Below are 18341 nucleotides of genomic sequence, written 5' to 3'. Positions count from 1 at the left end.
GGCATGGCACGGCACAGACCCTCATCAACTCTCTCCGTTACGTCATCAAAGAAATCAATGAAATTAGTTCAACACAATTTTCCTTTAACAATTTTCCTTTATTAGCCCATACTTTTCCAAGTGCCAATTATATTGTCCCGAAAAGTTTCCCCACCACCGACGTTAGGCTGACTGGCGTGCAATTGCTGGGCTCGTCCCTCTCCCCTTTTTTTGAACGGGGGTGTAAGATTTGCAATCCTCCCGACCTCTGGCATCACTCCCATATCTAAGGAGGACAGAAAGATTGTGGCCAGAGCCTCTGCAGTTTCCACCCTTTCCTCCTTCAGTAAGCTAGGAAGCTTCTCATCTGAATTGGTGACTTTTCTATTTGGAGTACTGCCAATCATTTAATTACATTGTCTTTACCTATTGTTTTCCTATCCATTATCGCCATTACCTCCTCCTTCACTGCTACATTGGCAGCACCTCTTCTCTGATGAAGATGGGTGCGAAGTATCCATTTAGTGCCACAGCCACGCCCTCTGGCTCCGCAAGAAAGTCTCCTATTTTGTCCCAACTTGGTCGCACCCTTCCTTTGACTACCCTTTTACTATTTATATTTTTATAAAAGACTTTTGGGTTCTCTTTTATGTTAACCACATATCTATTCTCATAATCTCTCTTCGCCCGTCTTAAACCCTTGTTTAGATCTTCTTTGTACTTTCTGTATTCAGCCTGGTTCTCTACTGTATTATGAACCTTACAGTTGTCATAAGGCTCTTTTTTGTATTTAATTTTAATCTCTATATCATTAGTCATGGAGGGAGCTCTAGCTTTGGATGTCCTTCCTTTCTCCCCCGTGGGAATGTGTTTACTCTGCACCGGAACCAACTCCTCCTTGAAGGCCTCCCATTGTTCAATTACTGTTTTGTTGCCAATTTTTGATTCCAATACACCTGGACAAGATCCCTTTTTAACTCACTGGAATTTGCTGTCCTCCAGATATGAATTTTCACATTTGCTTGTTCCTTGTCCTTTTCCATAACTATTCTAAATCTAATGATATTATGATCACTTCTCCCCAAATGCTCTCCCACTGAAACATGCTCCACTTGCCCCAATTCATTCCCCAGAACTAGATTCAGCACTTTTTCCTTCCTGGTTGGGCTGGAAACGCACTTTTCAAGAAAGTTCTCTTGTACACATTTCAAGAATTCCTCTCCCTCTTACACGTTTCCTGTCCCAGTCTATATTGGGATAATTGAAGCCACCACCACCCCCCACACACACACCATTATCACTACTCTATAATTCTTGCATCTTTCTGTAATTTGCCTGCAAATTTTCTCCTCTATCTCCTCCCCACTATTTGGTGGCCTGTAGTATAAACCCTGTAGTGTAATATCTCCTCTATTGTTCCTCAATTCTAATCAGCTAGATTCTGGCTTTCACCTCTCAACTACATCATCCCAGGAATCAGAAGCCCTCCCTCCTGCGCCATTGCTCCAGCCACACATTAATCTGTCTTATCCTACTATTCCTATACTTACTAGCACGTGACACTGGGTGTAATCCTGAGATTTCTACCTTTGACGCCCTGTTCTATCTTCCCCTTTAGCCGCTGAAACTCTGAATGCAGGACTGCGACCCTTTTCCTTCTTATGTCATTGGTTCCCACATGGACCACGACTTCTGGCAGTTCCCCTTTACCCCTTCAACAGTTCTGCACCCTCTCCGTGATGTCCTTTACCTTGGCACCAGTGAGGTAAGAAACCATGTGGGACAAACGTCGGTGATTGCAGAACCGCCTGTCTATCCCCGGATTATCCAATCCCCGATAACAACTGCGTTTCTTATGCCCCCACGCCCCCCCCCCTACCCATGCAGCCGAGTCCCCCACGGTGCCGTGGATTTGTTCCTGACTGCACTCCCCCGAGGTTTCAACACGCTCACTGGTATTCAACACTGAATACCGGTTTGTAAGTGCCACACTCCCAGGGGACTCCTACACTGCCTGCCTGTTCTTCCTAGTCTGTCTGATGGTATAAATCTATGACTTTAACCAGCACAGGAACAAATAGTCAACAGACCTCATAAGAACATAAGAAATAGCAGCAGGATAGGCCATATGACCCCTCGAGCCTGCTCTGCCGTCATTAAAATCATGGCTGATCTTCGACCTCAATTCCATTTTCCCGTCCGATCTCCACACCCCTTGATTCCCCTAGATTCCAAAAATCTATCTATCTCAGCCGTTAACATATTCAACGACTCAGCATCCACAGCCATTTGGGATAGAGAATTCCAAAGATTCACCATGCTCTTTGTGAAGAAATTCTCCTTATCTCAGTATTAAAGGGCTGACACATTATCATGAGAATATGCCCCCTTGTTCTAGACTCTCCAGCCATGGGAAACAACCTCTCAGCATCTACCTTGTCAAGCTCCCTCAGAATCTTAAATGTTTCAATGAGATCACCTCTCATTATTCTAAACTTCATAGAGTATAGGCTCATTGTACTCAATCTCTCCTCATAGGACAACCCTCTTATCACAGGAATCAATGAAGTGAACCTTCCATTATCTAATGAACCTATCAGAGGCATTAATAAACACACTGGGACCTTTCAGAACGATGGATAAACACACTGGGAACTTTCAGAGTGATTAGCTAACACAGTGGGGCTACCAGAGAGATTGAAAATCACACTGGGACCTATCAGAGTGATTAACAAACAAAGTGGGACGAGCAGAGAGATTGAGAATCCTTCTGGGACATATCAGAGGAATTGATAAAAATACTGGCTCCCATCAGAGGGATCGATCAATACACTGGGACCTTTCAGAGGGATTAATAATAAACGCAGTGGGGCATCTCAGAGTGATTGATTAACACAAGGGACCTATCAATTTTATGGGTAAAGACACTGGGACCGATGAGAGCAATTCTTAAATACAAAGGAACCAATTAAAGCATTGATAAATACACAGGGACCTATCAGAAGGATGGATAAACACAATGCAACCAATGATTTATAAATACACTGGGGCCAATCAAAGGTATTGATAAGCACACTTGGACCTTTCAGAGGTGTGCTGTATGATTTTATGATATGGCCTACTGTGTGTTTGAAGCAAAGCTAATTTGTTTGAAATATATCAAAATTATTAAGCTCCAGCCCAGTTATAGGCGTTATTAACATCAGCAGAGGACAACATAGTGTGCTGAGAGTTCGGTACGTGTGGGAGTTGAAGGGTTAATCTCTTTAAGGGTTAATCTCTTTAAATCTAGTGCATGTTGCTTCAACTGTTTAAGGTCAATTTAAAAGTTTAAATTTCTAAGTTTCTGTCTGGCTTCAGCAGAGAGCTGCTGTAGCAAGTTAATTGGTTAGCTAGATTCAATTGGTACCTGAAGGTGGGGCAGGCCTGACTCATCTGAGTCTCAACTGTAGAAATACAGGGGCCTGTCAGTGCGGACAGCACGGTGTGAGGACAACATAGTGTGCTGAGAGTTCGGTACGTGTGGGAGTTGAAGGGTTAATCTCTTTAAGGGTTAATCTCTTTAAATCTAGTGCATGTTGCTTCAACTGTTTAAGGTCAATTTAAAAGTTTAAATTTCTAAGTTTCTGTCTGGCTTCAGCAGAGAGCTGCTGTAGCAAGTTAATTGGTTAGCTAGATTCAATTGGTACCTGAAGGTGGGGCAGGCCTGACTCATCTGAGTCTCAACTGTAGAAATACAGGGGCCTGTCAGTGCGGACAGCACGGTGTGAGGACAACACAGTGTGCTGAGAGTTCGGTACGTGTGGGAGTTTGGTAAAGTGGGGGAAGGAGGTGCTGCTTTGCCTTGCTTTTCCTGCAGAGCGGTAGTGGACCTGAGAGCGGTGAGCGGCGGGAGAGAGCGAGACCAGAGCGGGGATAAAAACAGCGCGGAGAGAGCTAGAGTCCAGTCGGTGAGCGGCGGTAAAGAGCGAGACCAGAGCGGAGATATAAACAGCGCGGAGAGAGCGAGAGTCCAGTCGGTGAGCGGCGGGAGAGAGCGAGACCAGAGCGGAGATATAAACAGCGCGGATAGAGCGAGAGTCCAGTCGGTGAGCGGCGGGAGAGAGCGAGACCAGAGCGGGGATATAAACAGCGCGGAGAGAGCGAGACCAGAGCGGGGATATAAACAGCGCTGAGAGAGCGAGACCAGAGCGGGGATATAAACAGCGCGGAGAGAGCGAGAGTCCAGTCGGTGAGCGGCGGGAGAGAGCGAGACCAGAGCGGGGATATAAACAGCACGGAGAGAGCGAGACCAGAGCGGGGATATAAACAGCGCGGAGAGAGTGAGACCAGAGCGGGGATATAAACAGCGCGGAGAGATCGAGACCAGAGCGGAGATATACACAGCGCGGAGAGAGTGAGACCAGAGCTCACTCTGAGAGCGAGACTCTGAGACCAGCGGCAGAGTTCGGGGTGACGTCACCAGTCAGAAAGTGACGCGGCACAGGGGAGGCAGCTGATTGGTGAGTAGGTTCAGGTGAGTATTTCTACCATTTTACTGTAAGTAAAGTAATAAGAAAGGGAAGATCTGCAGGTTTTATAGCAGATAGTGTTTTTTTTAGTGAACCTAGGTCCCTAGTATAGTTAACATTTTCTAATTTCAACGTAATTTAAAAGGGGTAACTAAGCTAAGGCAAGTCATGGCAGCAGACCTCGCACCCGTGATATGCTCCTCCTGCAAGATGTGGGAAGTCATGGACACTACCAGTGTCCCTGCCGACCATGTGTGCGGGAAGTGTGTCCACCTGCAGCTACTGACCGATCGTATCTCGGAGCTGGAGCTGCGGGTGGACTCACTGTGGAGCATCCGCGATGCAGAGAAACTCGTGGATAGCACGTTTAGCGAGTTGGTCACACCGCAGGTAAAGGGTATACAGGCAGGAAGTGAATGGGTGACCACCAGGAAGAGTAAGAGATGCAGGCAGGTAGTGCAGGGGTCCCCTGTGGCCATCCCCCTCTCAAACAGATATGCCACTTTGGATGCTGTTGGGGGGGATGACTTATCAGGGGAAGGCAGCAGCAGCCAACTTCCTGGCACCACGGGTAGCTCTGCTGCACAGGCTGGGAGGAAAAAGAGTGGCAGAGCTATAGTGATAGGGGACTCAATTGTAAGGGGAATAGACAGGCGTTTCTGCGGCCGCAACCGAGACTCCAGGATGGTGTGTTGCCTCCCTGGTGCAAGGATCAAGGATGTCTCGGAGCGGCTACAGAACATTTTGGAGGGGGAGGGCGAACAGCCAGCTGTCGTGGTGCACATAGGCACCAACGATATAGGTAAAAAAGGGGATGAGGTCCTAAAAGCAGAATATAGGGAGTTAGGAGGTAAATTAAAAAATAGGACCTCAAAGGTAGTAATCTCAGGATTGCGGCCAGTGCCACGTGCTAGTCAGAGTAGAAATAGGAGGATATTTCAAATGAATACGTGGCGAGAGGAATGGTGCAAGGGGGAGGGATTCAAATTCCTGGGACACTGGAAACGGTTCTGGGGGAGGTGGGACCAGTACAAACCGGATGGTCTGCACCTGGGCAGGGCCGGGACGGCTGTCCTAGGAGGAGTGTTTGCTAGTGCTGTTGGGGAGGGTTTAAACTAAAGTGGCAGGGGGTTGGGAACCTGAGCAGGGAGAGAGAGGAAAGCGTAACAGGAAGGGACAGAAGGTATGGAGTAATAGGTAAAGTGTTAAAAAAGGAAAAAGCAGGAACTAAGCGTCACAAAACAGATTTGAAAGTTCTTTATCTGAATGCACGTAGCATTCGTAATAAAATGGACGAGTTAACGGCACAAATAACTACGTATGGGTATGATCTTGTGGCCATTACAGAAACATGGCTGCAGGGTGACAACGACTGGGAATTAAATATGCCAGGGTATTTAACAATCAGGAAGGACAGGCAGGAAGGAAGGGGAGGTGGGGTGGCTATGTTAATAAAGGAAGGAATCACTGTAATACAGAGAAATGATATTGGCACAAAGCATCAAGATAATGAAACAGTTTGGGTGGAGATAAGGAATAATAAGGGAAAAAAAACATTAGTGGGCGTAGTATATAGGCCTCCTAATAGTTGCAACTCTGCTGGAAGAAGTATTAATCAGGAGATAGTCGGGGCATGTAATAAGGGAACAGCCATAATTATGGGGGATTTTAATTATCATATTAACTGGACAAATCAAATTGGGCAGAGCAGCCTTGAGGACGAGTTCATTGAGTGCATCAGGGATGGATTTCTTGAGCAGTATGTAACTGATCCTACAAGGGGGCAGGCAACCTTGGACCTGGTCCTGTGTAATGAGTCAGGATTAATTAATAATGTCCTAGTTAAGGATCCCCTTGGAACGAGCGACCACAACATGGTTGAATTCCATATCCAATTAGAGGGTGAGAAGGTTGATTCTCAAACAAGCGTACTGAGCTTGAATAAAGGAGACTATGATGGTATGAGAGCGGAATTGATTAAAGTGGACTGGGAAAATAGATTAAAGGGTAAGACGGTACATGAGCAGTGGTGTTCATTCAGGGAGTTATTTTACAACTTTCAAAATAAATATATTCCACTGAGGAAAAAAGGGTGTAAAAGAAATGACAGCCATCCGTGGCTAAGTAAAGAAATCAAGGATAGTATCCGACTAAAAACAAGGACATATAAGGTAGCCAAACTAAGTGGGAGGATAGAAGATTGGGAATTCTTCAAAAGACAGCAAAAAGTAACTAAAGGATTGATTAAGAAAGGGAAGTTAGATTATGAAAAGAAATTAGAAAAAATATTAAAACAGATAGCAAGAGTTTCTATAGTTATATAAAAAGAAAAAGGGTGGCTAAGGCAAACATAGGTCCCTTAGAGGATGAGACCGGGAAATTAATGGTGGGAAACATGGAGATGGCAAAAATGCTGAACAAATATTTTGTTTCAGTCTTTACAGTAGAGGACACTAAGAATATCCCAACACTGGACAAACAGGGGACTCTCGGGGGGGAGGAGCTAAATACGATTAAAATCACTCAGGAGATGGTACTCAGTAAAATAATGGGACTCAAGGCGGATAAATCCCCTGGACCTGATGGCTTCCATCCTAGGGTCTTGAGGGAAGTGGCAGTAGGGATTGTGGATGCTTTGGTGATAGTTTCCAAAATTCCCTGGACTCAGGAGAGGTCCCGGCAGATTGGAAAACTGCGAATGTAACACCGTTATTTAAAAAGGGTAGTAGGCAGAAGGCTGGAAATTATAGGCCAGTTAGCTTAACATCTGTGGTGGGTAAAATTTTGGAGTCTATTATTAAGGAGACAGTAACGGAACATTTAGATAAGCATAATTTAATAGGACAAAGTCAGCATGGCTTTATGAAGGGGAAGTCATGTCTGACAAATTTGCTTGAGTTCTTCGAGGATATAACGTATCGGGTGGATAAAGGGGAACCAGTGGACATCGTGTATTTAGACTTCCAGAAGGCATTCGACAAGGTGCCACATAAAAGATTATTACTTAAGATAAAAAATCACGGGATTGGGGGTAATATTCTGGCATGGGTGGAGGATTGGTTATCGAACAGGAAGCAGAGAGTTGGGATAAATGGTTCATTTTCGGACTGGCAACCAGTAACCAGTGGTGTTCCACAGGGGTCGGTGCTGGGTCCCCAACTCTTTACAATCTATATTAACGATTTGGAGGAGGGGACCGAGTGCAACATATCAAAATTTGCAGATGATACAAAGATGGGAGGGAAAGTAGAGAGTGAGGAGGACATAAAAAACCTGCAAGGGGATATAGACAGGCTGGGTGAGTGGGCGGAGATTTGGCAGATGCAATATAATATTGGAAAATGTGAGGTTATGCACTTTGGCAGGAAAAATCAGAGAGCAAGTTATTTTCTTAATGGCGAGAGACTGGAAAGTACTGCAGTACAAAGGGATCTGGGGGTCCTAGTGCAAGAAAATCAAAAAGTTGGTATGCAGGTGCAGCAGGTGATCAAGAAAGCCAACGGAATGTTGGCTTTTATTGCTAGGGGGATAGAATATAAAAACAAGGAGGTATTGCTGCAGTTATATAAGGTATTGGTGAGACCGCACCTGGAATACTGCATACAGTTTTGGTCTCCATACTTAAGAAAAGACATACTTGCTCTCGAGGCAGTACAAAGAAGGTTCACTCGGTTAATCCCGGGGATGAGGGGGCGGACATATGAGGAGAGGTTGAGTAGATTGGGACTCTACTCATTGGAGTTCAGAAGAATGAGAGGCGATCTTATTGAAACATATAAGATTGTGAAGGGTCTTGATCGGGTGGATGCAGTAAGGATGTTCCCAAAGATGGGTGAAACTAGAACTAGGGGGCATAATCTTAGAATAAGGGGCTGCTCTTTCAAAACTGAGATGAGGAGAAACTTCTTCACTCAGAGGGTAGAAGGTCTGTGGAATTTGCTGCCCCAGGAAGCTGTGGAAGCTCCATCATTAAATACATTTAAAACCGAAATAGACAGTTTCCTAGAAGTAAAGGGAATTAGGGGTTACGGGGAGCGGTCAGGAAATTGGACATGAATTTAGATTTGAGGTTAGGATCAGATCAGCCATGATCTTATTGAATGGCGGAGCAGGCTCGAGGGGCCGATTGGCCTACTCCTGCTCCTATTTCTTATGTTCTTATGTTCTTATTTAACATTCTGTAAATATTGACAGTCACTCAGGAACATCCCGCAAATGCTGATACCCATCCACGAATATCCTGTAAATACTGACAGTGAATCGAAAATAACCTTTAAATGCAGGCACTCACAACGAGCAACTTGTAAATACTAACTTTAACCTCGGTTCTTCCTTTAAATACCGACATTCGCTCAGGAATATCCCCTAAATACAGACACTACTCTAGAACATCCGGTAAATACTGACACTCACCCAGGAACATCCTGTAAATACTGACACTCACAGTTCGTGGGCTTGCAGAATCGGACACTCACTCAAGAACTTCCTTTAAATTCTGACACACATCCAGGGACATCCTGTAACTACTGACACCCACTCAGGAACCCCCTGTAAATACAAACACTCAGCATAAGCAACTTGCAAATACCGACACTCACCAGGAACATCCTGTAAATAATGACAATCGCTCTAAGACATGCTGTAAATATTGACACTCACTGAGGGACAGTCAATAAGACCATAAGAGATAGGAGCAGGAGTAGGCCATCCGGCCACTCGAGCCTGCTCCGCCATTTAATGAGATCATGGCTGATCTGATTTTTACCTCAACTCCACTTTCCCTCTACCGTGCACCCTGTTCAATATTTGATCCCTGTACCGAGACATGTGTTCAATGTTTCTTTCCTTGTACCGGGTCCTGTGCTCAACGTCTGCTCCCTCTACTGAGTCCTGTGTTCACTATCAGATCCCTTGACCAAGTCCTCCGTTCAATATATTTTCCTTGTACCGAGTCCTGTTTTCAATGCCTGTTCCCTCCACTGAGTGCAGTATTCAATATCTGATCCCTCCACCTACTCCTGTGTTCACTTTTGTCCATATACCGAATGCTGTGTTCAATATCTGATCCGTGTACCGAGCCCTGTGTTCAATATCTGATCCATATAATGTGTCCTGTGTTCAAGATCTGATCCTTGTACAGAATCCTGTGTGCATTACATGTTCCCTGTACCTAGTCCTGAGTTCAATATCTGATCCCTGTACCAACTCCTTTGTGCAATACCTGATCCCTGTACCGCGTCATGTGTTCATTATATGATCCCTGTACCGAGTCCTGTGTGCAATACATGTCCCCTGTACCGAGTCCTGTGTTCAATATGTGACCCCGGTACCAAGCCCTGTGTTCAATGTCTGATCCCTGTACCAACTCCTGTGTTGAATATCTGATCCCTGTAACGAGCCCTGTGTTCAATATTTGATCCGTGCACCGAGTCCTGTGTTCAATATCTGATCACTATACCGAGTCCTGTGTTCAATATCTGATCCCTGTACCGAGTCCTGTGTTCAATATCTGGCCCCTGTTCTGAGTCCTGTGTTCAATATCTGGCCCCTGTTCCGAGTCCTGTGTTCAATATCTGGCCCCTGTTCTGAGTCCTGTGTTCAATATCTGGCCCCTGTTCTGAGTCCTGTGTTCAATATCTGGCCCCTGTTCTGAGTCCTGTGTTCAATATCTGATCCCTCTACCGAGTCCCGTGTTCAATATCTGAACCCTGTTCTGAGTCCTGTGTTCAATATCTGGCCCCTGTTCTGAGTCCTGTGTTCAATATCTGGCCCCTGTTCTGAGTCCTGTGTTCAATATCTGATCCCTCTACCGAGTCCCGTGTTCAATATCTGATCCCTGTTCTGAGTACTGTGTTCAATATTTGGCCCCTGTTCCGAGTCCTGTGTTCGATATCTGTTCCGTGTACCTAATCCTTTGTTTAATGTCTGTTCCCTGTACCCAGTTCTGTATTACAGAGTGAAGCTTCCAGCCCGTGTGGAAATTATCAGCAACAGACAGACGGTCTGAGTTTCAATCGACCACACCCTGAATTTATTGCAGTGATTGAGGGAGTCTCCTTTCTCTTTCCTCATTTTTTATTTTTTCTGTCTTTCTCTTTTTTGTCTCTGATTTCGTTTCATTGTCTCCCCCATAATTCCTCAACGCTGAGCCCATTCTTTTTTTATAATTGATTCACTACCTTGAGCGCCATCCCTTGCTTCATGATACTTCATTCTCTTTCATTCTTTCCTCCTTTCTTACTTCCTCCTTCATTTCTATTCTGTGTTTAACCTCTTTTTCTTCCTTTTGCTTGCACTCTTTCTCCAATTTCCCTTTCACTTCTTTTTCACTTTCTGACACTGTTCCAGCTCTCTCTCACGCACTTTTCGATTACTCTTCCTTTATGTGTTTTGTCTAACTCGCCTCGTTCCATTATTATTTTCACATTTACTCTCTCTCTATCTCTGTTTCTGATTTCCTCCTTAGCTGAAGACGAAAAGAATGGACGTGAAGGAAAACAGGTGAGAAGAAATGCAACAAAGGGAGAGAAGGAAGAATGAAAAGAAGCGATGGAGGAAGTGGTCACCGAAACATAGAGGGAGTGTGATGGATAGACCGATGCATAAGCACATCGAGATACACTCAGAGAAAAGGCAAGGGATACAAGAAAACGAGGGAAATATATGGAGTGAAAAGGAAAAGAGAGCAGGTAAAACAGAATGAACGAGAAAAAAGGACAAGCGGGCGTTGATGTAGGAAGAAGAGTAAGACTGAGAGCAAGATAATTATAAAAAGATCAGCAAACTGAATGGAAGGGGAAGACAGGAGAAAATACCAGAAGAGAGATGGTGAGAATAGAGAAGAGTGAACGGCAGTAAGAAACAAGAGAACAAGAAGCAGAGATAGAAAGCGAAATGGACAGATCAGAGTTACCGAAACAGCAAACGAAACAACGAGATAAAAAACTGAGAAGCAAGCGGCCCTTTAGTTAAAAGAAATAATAATTTCACCAATCTTTTAGAAAACCAGAACTATCAATAATCAGTTGATAAGTAAGGAGATTTACTGTGCACTAATTCTTCATCTTCTGGGTTCAAATTCAAAGACTTCTCTCAGTTGGGGACATGTGTTTTTATTATTGATTTTTTTAACTGATGTTTTGATTCAAATATTTCAGAAACATATCCCTGAACAACATTCCACATCCTCTAGATTAAAGCCCAGCTCTGTCTGTCTACCTATGAAGAGGGTCTTACTCTGGAAGCTGCAAATGGATTGCTCAACTAAATGGCGGAACTGACTCTTTATACAAGAGCTCAGATGGAATACAACAAAATAGCGGAACTGTTAATCAAAATAGTGAGGTCCCTTAAAGAGAATAGCAGACCTGTCAATCAAAATAGTGAGGTTCCCTAAACAAAATAGTGGACCTGTCAATCAAAATAGTGCGTTTCCCTAAACAAAATAGTGGACCTGTCAATCAAAACAGTGAGGTCCCCGAAAGAGAATGGTTGCCCCACCCTGGTTGTATTGTCAGTCCGTGAGCGATTCCTGCTGCAAAACAGGGGACGGAAGTCTGGCGATACATAAGAGATACACACGGTATCACCTCTGGGCTGGGCTCAGTTGTGACTATTATTCATTAAATTAATAATTAAAGTGATCGGATATTTCACCGTGCTTTTGAACTGTTCTCTGAACCTGGACTGAGTCACCCCATAAATAAATGTGTTTGTGCAGGAACTTAAAAGCTGCAGCATAGATCCAACTTGTCCAAAGATATACGAAGAATCTTTGTTATCGAAATAATTTCTTCCTGCAATGTTATAATATAGGATATCTATAACATATATCAGCCAAAGAAGTATGAAACTGCCGGATATGGTAAAGAGTAAAATGACAGACTTCTTTCTGCTCTCCATCTCTGGGTCATTGCAATTCTCTCCCTTGCTCTGACCCCTCAGTCCCTTACGGACTCGACTGGTCACTAAAATGTGCCTGACGGTCAGAGCATTGAGCAACAAAATTAAAGCCATTGGGAGCAATGGGTTTAAAATCACACCAAACAAATCAAATCCCACCCATCCCGGCTCAGTATAATAACTTGGTTTTGTATAACAATCCCACGGTACATTGTCGACTATCGCACCAGGTTCGTATATAAAGTAGAATGGAACGTCTTTCAAACAGAGCAGAATGCAGGTTGTTGCTAGAACGACAGCCGCCGTTCTCTTGGTGCAATATTTAGTTTTCAGCTTCTGGCAACAAATGGCCACAAATCGATCAAAGGAGAAAGTGACGGTGAACCAGACCGAACAGTCGATCGCTGTGTAAAGCAGGACAGCGGTAACACTGCACACAGGGGTGATGTCCAGGAAAGATCCTGGGAAATAATAATAACTGAGCCGCCACAGTATGACCTCAAAGACAATGACCAGTAGATCCGCCGCTGCCATGGCCACCAGGTAGTGTGTGGTGCAGGTGGAGAGACCGCACTTTCCCCGGGATAGGATCACAATCGCCATTAAATTAACTGTAAGAAAGAGAAGGGAAAAGAGATTCGAAATTACTGGTCAAAGTCAACGAACCATTCTCCGTGTCTGATCCCAGACAGTAAGTCAATGAGTGTTGGGATATCTCGGTGTTCTCCTGAACCAGAGAGCAGTTATGTGAGTGTGGGAATATCCAAGTGTTCACATTAACCCAGACAGTAAGTGTGTGAATGTGGGAATATCCAAGTGTTCACATTAACCCAGACAGTAAGTGTGTGAATGTGGGGATAATCCAGTGTTCTCCTGAACCAGAGATTAATTATGCGAGTGTAGAGATATCCCAGTGTTCACATTAGCCCATATAGTAAGTGTGCGAATGCGGGGATATCCCAGTATTCTCCTGAGCCCAGACAGTAAGTATGTGATTGTGCGGATATCACAGTGCTCTCCAGGGCCCAGACAGTAAGTTTGTGACTGTGGGGATATCCCAGGTTTCACATTAACCAGACAGTAAGTATGTGAGTGTGGCGATATCTCAGTGTTCCCCAGAGCCCATACAGTAAGTATGTGAGATAAAAACAGAAAATGTTGGAGACGCTCATCAAGTCAGGCAGAATCTGTGGAGAAACAAACATAGTTTATCCAGCATTTTGTGTTTTTATTTCAGATTTCCAGCATCATCAGTTTAGAGTTTAGAGTAAATATGTGAGTGTGGGAATATCCCAGTATTCTCCTGAGCACAGATAGTAAATATGTGAGTGTGGGAATATCCCAGTATTCTCCTGAGCACAGATAGTAAGTATGTGAGTGTGGGAATATCCCAGTATTCTCCTGAGCACAGATAGTAAGTATGTGAGTGTGGGAATATCCCAGTATTCTCCTGAGCACAGATAGTAAGTATGTGAGTGTGGGAATATCCCAGTGTTCTCCTGAGCACAGAGAGCAATTTGTGAATGTTGGGATTTCTCAGTGTTCTCCTGAACCCAGACACTAGGAATGTGAGTGTGGGAATATCCCAGTGTTCTTCGGAGCCCAGACAGTATGTATGTGGGAAGAAAACGGAAAATACTGGAGAAGCTCAGCAAGTCAGGCAGCATCTGTTTCTATTTCAGATTTCCAGCATCAGCAGGATTTTGTTTTTGATTTAGAGTAAGTATGTGAATGTGGGATTTTCAAAGTTTCCTAGGCCCAGACAGTAAGGTTGTGAGTATGGGGATATCTCAGTGTTCTACTGAGCCCAGACAGTGAGTATGTGAATGTCGGGCTATCTAAGTGCTATACTGAGCCCATACAGTAAACGTATCACTATGGGGATATATCAGTGTTTTACTGCGCCCAAACAGTAATTATGTCTGTGTGGGGATATATCAGTGTGCTGTTCGGCCCAAGAAATGTGAATGTGAGTGTTGACATATTCCAGTGTACACCTGAGCCCAGACAGTAATGCAAGTATATCCTTCCTAAGGTAAGGCGACCAAAACTATACGCAGTACTCCAGGTGTGGTCTCATCAAATCACTGTACATTTCCTTACTCTTCTCCGTCAACCCCTTGAAATAAAGCTCAACATATCATTTGCCTTCCTAATTGCTTGCTGTACCTGCATGTTAACTTTCTGTGTTTCGTGTACAAGGACATCCAAATCTCTCTGAACACCAACATTTAATAGCTTCTCACCATTTAATAAAATATTCCTTTTTTTATCTTTCCTGCCAAATTGAATGACCTCCCATTTCTGCAATTATACTGCCTCGGCCACCTTCTTGCCCACTCACTAAACCTGTCGATTTCCCTTTGTAGACTCTTTGCATTCTCATCACAGCTTATTTTCCCACCTAGCTTTGTATTGTGAGAAAACTCTGATACGTTACAATCGGTCCCTCCTTCTAACTCATTAATAAAGATTGTGAAAAGTTGAGGCCTAAGCGCTGATCCTTGCGGCACCCCTCTAGTTACAACCTGCCTACCCTAGGATGATCCGTTTATTCCTACTCTTTGTTTTCTGCCCTTTAATCAATCCTCAGTTCATGCTAATATAGTACCTCCAATCACATGAACCCTAATCTTGTGTCACAACCTCTTGTGTGGCCCCTTATCGAAAGCCTTTCGAAAATCCAAATAAACCACATCCGCTGGTTCCCCTTATCTGCCCTGCTAGATACACCCTCAAAAATACGAATAGATCTATCAATTACAATTTCCTTTTGATAAAACTGTATTGACTCTGCCTAATCATATTATGATTTTTAAGGCCCTATTACTAAGTGCTTAATAATGGATTCGAGCCAGACTACTGATGTCAAGCTAACTGGACTGTAGTTCCCTGTTTTCTCTCTCCTTCCTTTCTTGAATAGTGCGGTTACATTTGGTACCTTCCAATCCACGGGGATCATTCTAGAATTTAGTGAATTCTGGAAGATCAAAACTAATGCTTCCACTACCTCTGCAGCCACCTCTTTTAAAACCCTAACATGTAGGCCATCAGTTCCAGGGAATTTGTCGGCTTTTGGACGAATTATTTTTTCTAATACTTTTTCTTTACTCATCTTAATTACTTTATGTTCCTCCCTCTCATTAGACCCTTGGTTCCCCACTATTTCCGTTATGTTTTTTGTGCCGTCTGCTGTCAAGATAGATATAAAATCTTTGTTTAATGTCTCTGCCATTTCCTTTTCCCCCATTATAATTTCTCCTGTCTCTGCCTCTAAGGGACCTACGTTTACTTTCGCTAATTTCTTCCTTTTTACATACTTGCAGAAATTCTTACAATCCATTTTTATATTTCTTGTTATTTTATCCTCATATATTTTTTTCCCTCTTTATCAATTTCTTGTTCAACCTTTGCTGATTTCGATAACCCTCCCAATCCTCAGGCTTAGTCCTCTTTTTAGCAACATTGTAAGCCTCTTCTTTTAATCTAATACTATCCTTAACTTCTCTAGTTCGCTCGGTTGGATCACTTTTCCAGTGGAACTTTTACTCCTCAAATGTATGTATATTCTCTGGGAAGTATGAATTATTTCTTTAATTGTTAGCCATTGCTTATCTACCATCATATTTTTAATCTAATTTCCCAATCTACCGTAGCCAACCTTTCCCTCATATCTGCATAAATGTCGTTGTTTAAAATTAAGACCCTAGTTTCGGACGTACATACATCATTCACAAACTCCAATGAAATTCTATCATATTATGATCCCTCATCCCCAGAGGATCCTTTATTATAAGATTAGTAATTAACCCTGTCTCATTACACAATACCAGATCTAAAACAGCCAGTTCCAATGTTAGTTCCTCGACATATTGTTCTACAAAACCTTCTCGAATGCATTCCATGAACTCGTTCTCCAAACTACTTTTGCTAATTTGATTTGCCCATTCTCCATGAAGATTAAAATCCCCCCATCATTATTGCATTACCCTTGTTACAAGCTCCTCTAATTTCCTGATCTTTACGCTGTCCAACAGTAGAACTAGTGTTAGGGGGCCTGTAAACTACTCTCACCAGTGTTTTCTGCCCCTTGTTATTTTTTAGCTCCATCCAAACTGATTCTACATCCTGATTTTCTGAGCTAAGATCCTTTCCCACTACTGTCTTTATCTCATCCTTTATTATCAGGGCTAACCCCAGCACCCCTCACCCCCGACTCCTTTTCCATTTTGCCTATCTTTTCTAGACGTCAAGTAACCTGAAATATTTAGTTACCAACCTTGGTCACCCTGCAACCACGTCTCAGTAATGGCTGCTAGATTAAACCCATTTATCTCTATTAGTGCAATTAATTCATCTACATTGTTACGAATGCTTCGTGCATTCAGATACAACGCCTTTAATTTTGACTTTTTTTCCTATTTTTCCCTGATGTGACCTTAGTCACTAATGCCCTATTACTGTTGTTAAATTTTTTCTCCCTTCCTGACTTACTCTGCTTGTTTTTACCCAAATCGTTATTCTACACTGACAGATACTGCCAGTAATAGATGACCACTGGGGTTAGATGTTCCATTCGTTTTAATGACCCAAATTCGGTACAATTCTGCAGTGACAGATACTCCCAGTAATACAGGTTCATTGGGGTCAGGAGTTCCAATCCATTTAGTGACACACAATCAATACTGTTCTGCACCGGCAGCCACTCCCAGAAATACTTGGCCACATAGGATCGTTAATATTTATGACATTTATTTATTGAAATTGTACCACTGATCCGCTGACTGTATAACGGTCACCACTAGACCAGAATGTAACATTGTCAGTTATAGATTAAAACCTGAGGCCAGCTCACACGCAGATTTACACAATATAAATGTTTATAATCACTTACCAGGTACACCAATGACGGCCAGGATCAGGTAGTATATTTTTCTGATAATTAAAAATGTCGCAAGCATTTTTTGTGAGTAGCGATCTGTCCCTTCGTGCTGCAGGTAATCGCTCTGAATTAAATTCTGTGGCAATACATTCCCAGAGCCTTTAATTTATACCCTATGGGATCTCCACGGGGATATTGCGGTTGCAATAACCGTTCAAAATTAGTTTTATTTTTTCGAACAAACAGATTACGACATCTGATTTCAGTCCCTATTGAGATGGAATATATTTAATATATTTAACGCTCAGACTGAATTGTAACACTCCAAAGACTGCACAATTAGAATGACATTAATCAACGGATGAAAATTGGAAGCTTGATGTGATGATGTTGCTCCTTCAAACAAGATCAGGCCCATTTATGTATCACATATTGTTTTGCTGATGTCCTTCACTCTGCTGTCTTCATTCAGTAAATAAAATACAATAGTTACAGATTCCGTCTCAGGGTTGCTGTATTGCACTCTGGGATGTGGCTCCAGTCTTTAACGATGGCCATTATTTTGCCAATTAAAGTGGGGAACTTGAGCCTGTCTGACGGACATAGTTACTTTCTCGCACAGAATTGGGCTGTTCAATTTAGCGAGTTATTTACTTACATTCTTCTTATACAAAGTAGAGATGTTACAAAATCATTATAAAGTATTTATTAAAATAAGCAAGTGGCGAGGGAGCATTGCAACTAATTGCACACATCGGCATAAAAACAATTCGAAGGAAACACCTCGAACTAATACAACATGTTAACTAAAAGAACATCTCAAACTAATGCAGCAACTCAAACTTGTATTAAACCTCAGTCTAATTCTGCAACTTAAATTAATGCAGTACCTCAAACTAATACAACACCTGAAACTAGTACAGCATCTTAAACTGATTCTGCACCTGGAACGAATACAGCACCTAAAACTAATAGAAACATTCAAATTGATTAGGCATCTCAAACTAATATAAATGTTCAAATTAATAACTCACCTCAAACTAATACAGCACCTGAAACTGACACAG

The 18341-nt window shown here is 43.0% G+C and overlaps 1 protein-coding gene across 1 annotated transcript; it reads right to left on the bottom strand.

Annotated features, from left to right (window-relative positions):
* Nucleotides 1-12092: 12092 nt before the first annotated feature.
* On the bottom strand, nt 12093-17353 carry LOC137335625 (probable G-protein coupled receptor 139). The gene is made up of 2 exons (XM_068000927.1): nt 17287-17353; nt 12093-13003 (listed from the first exon to the last, which is right to left on the bottom strand). Exons 1-2 carry the CDS (start codon nt 17351-17353, stop codon nt 12093-12095), a joined length of 978 nt encoding a protein of 325 aa, XP_067857028.1.
* Nucleotides 17354-18341: the final 988 nt, after the last annotated feature.

This window comes from Heptranchias perlo, chromosome 20 (assembly GCF_035084215.1).
Source record: "Heptranchias perlo isolate sHepPer1 chromosome 20, sHepPer1.hap1, whole genome shotgun sequence".
Lineage (NCBI taxonomy): Eukaryota > Metazoa > Chordata > Chondrichthyes > Hexanchiformes > Hexanchidae > Heptranchias > Heptranchias perlo.
This window is presented reverse-complemented; position numbering and strand designations above follow the sequence as displayed.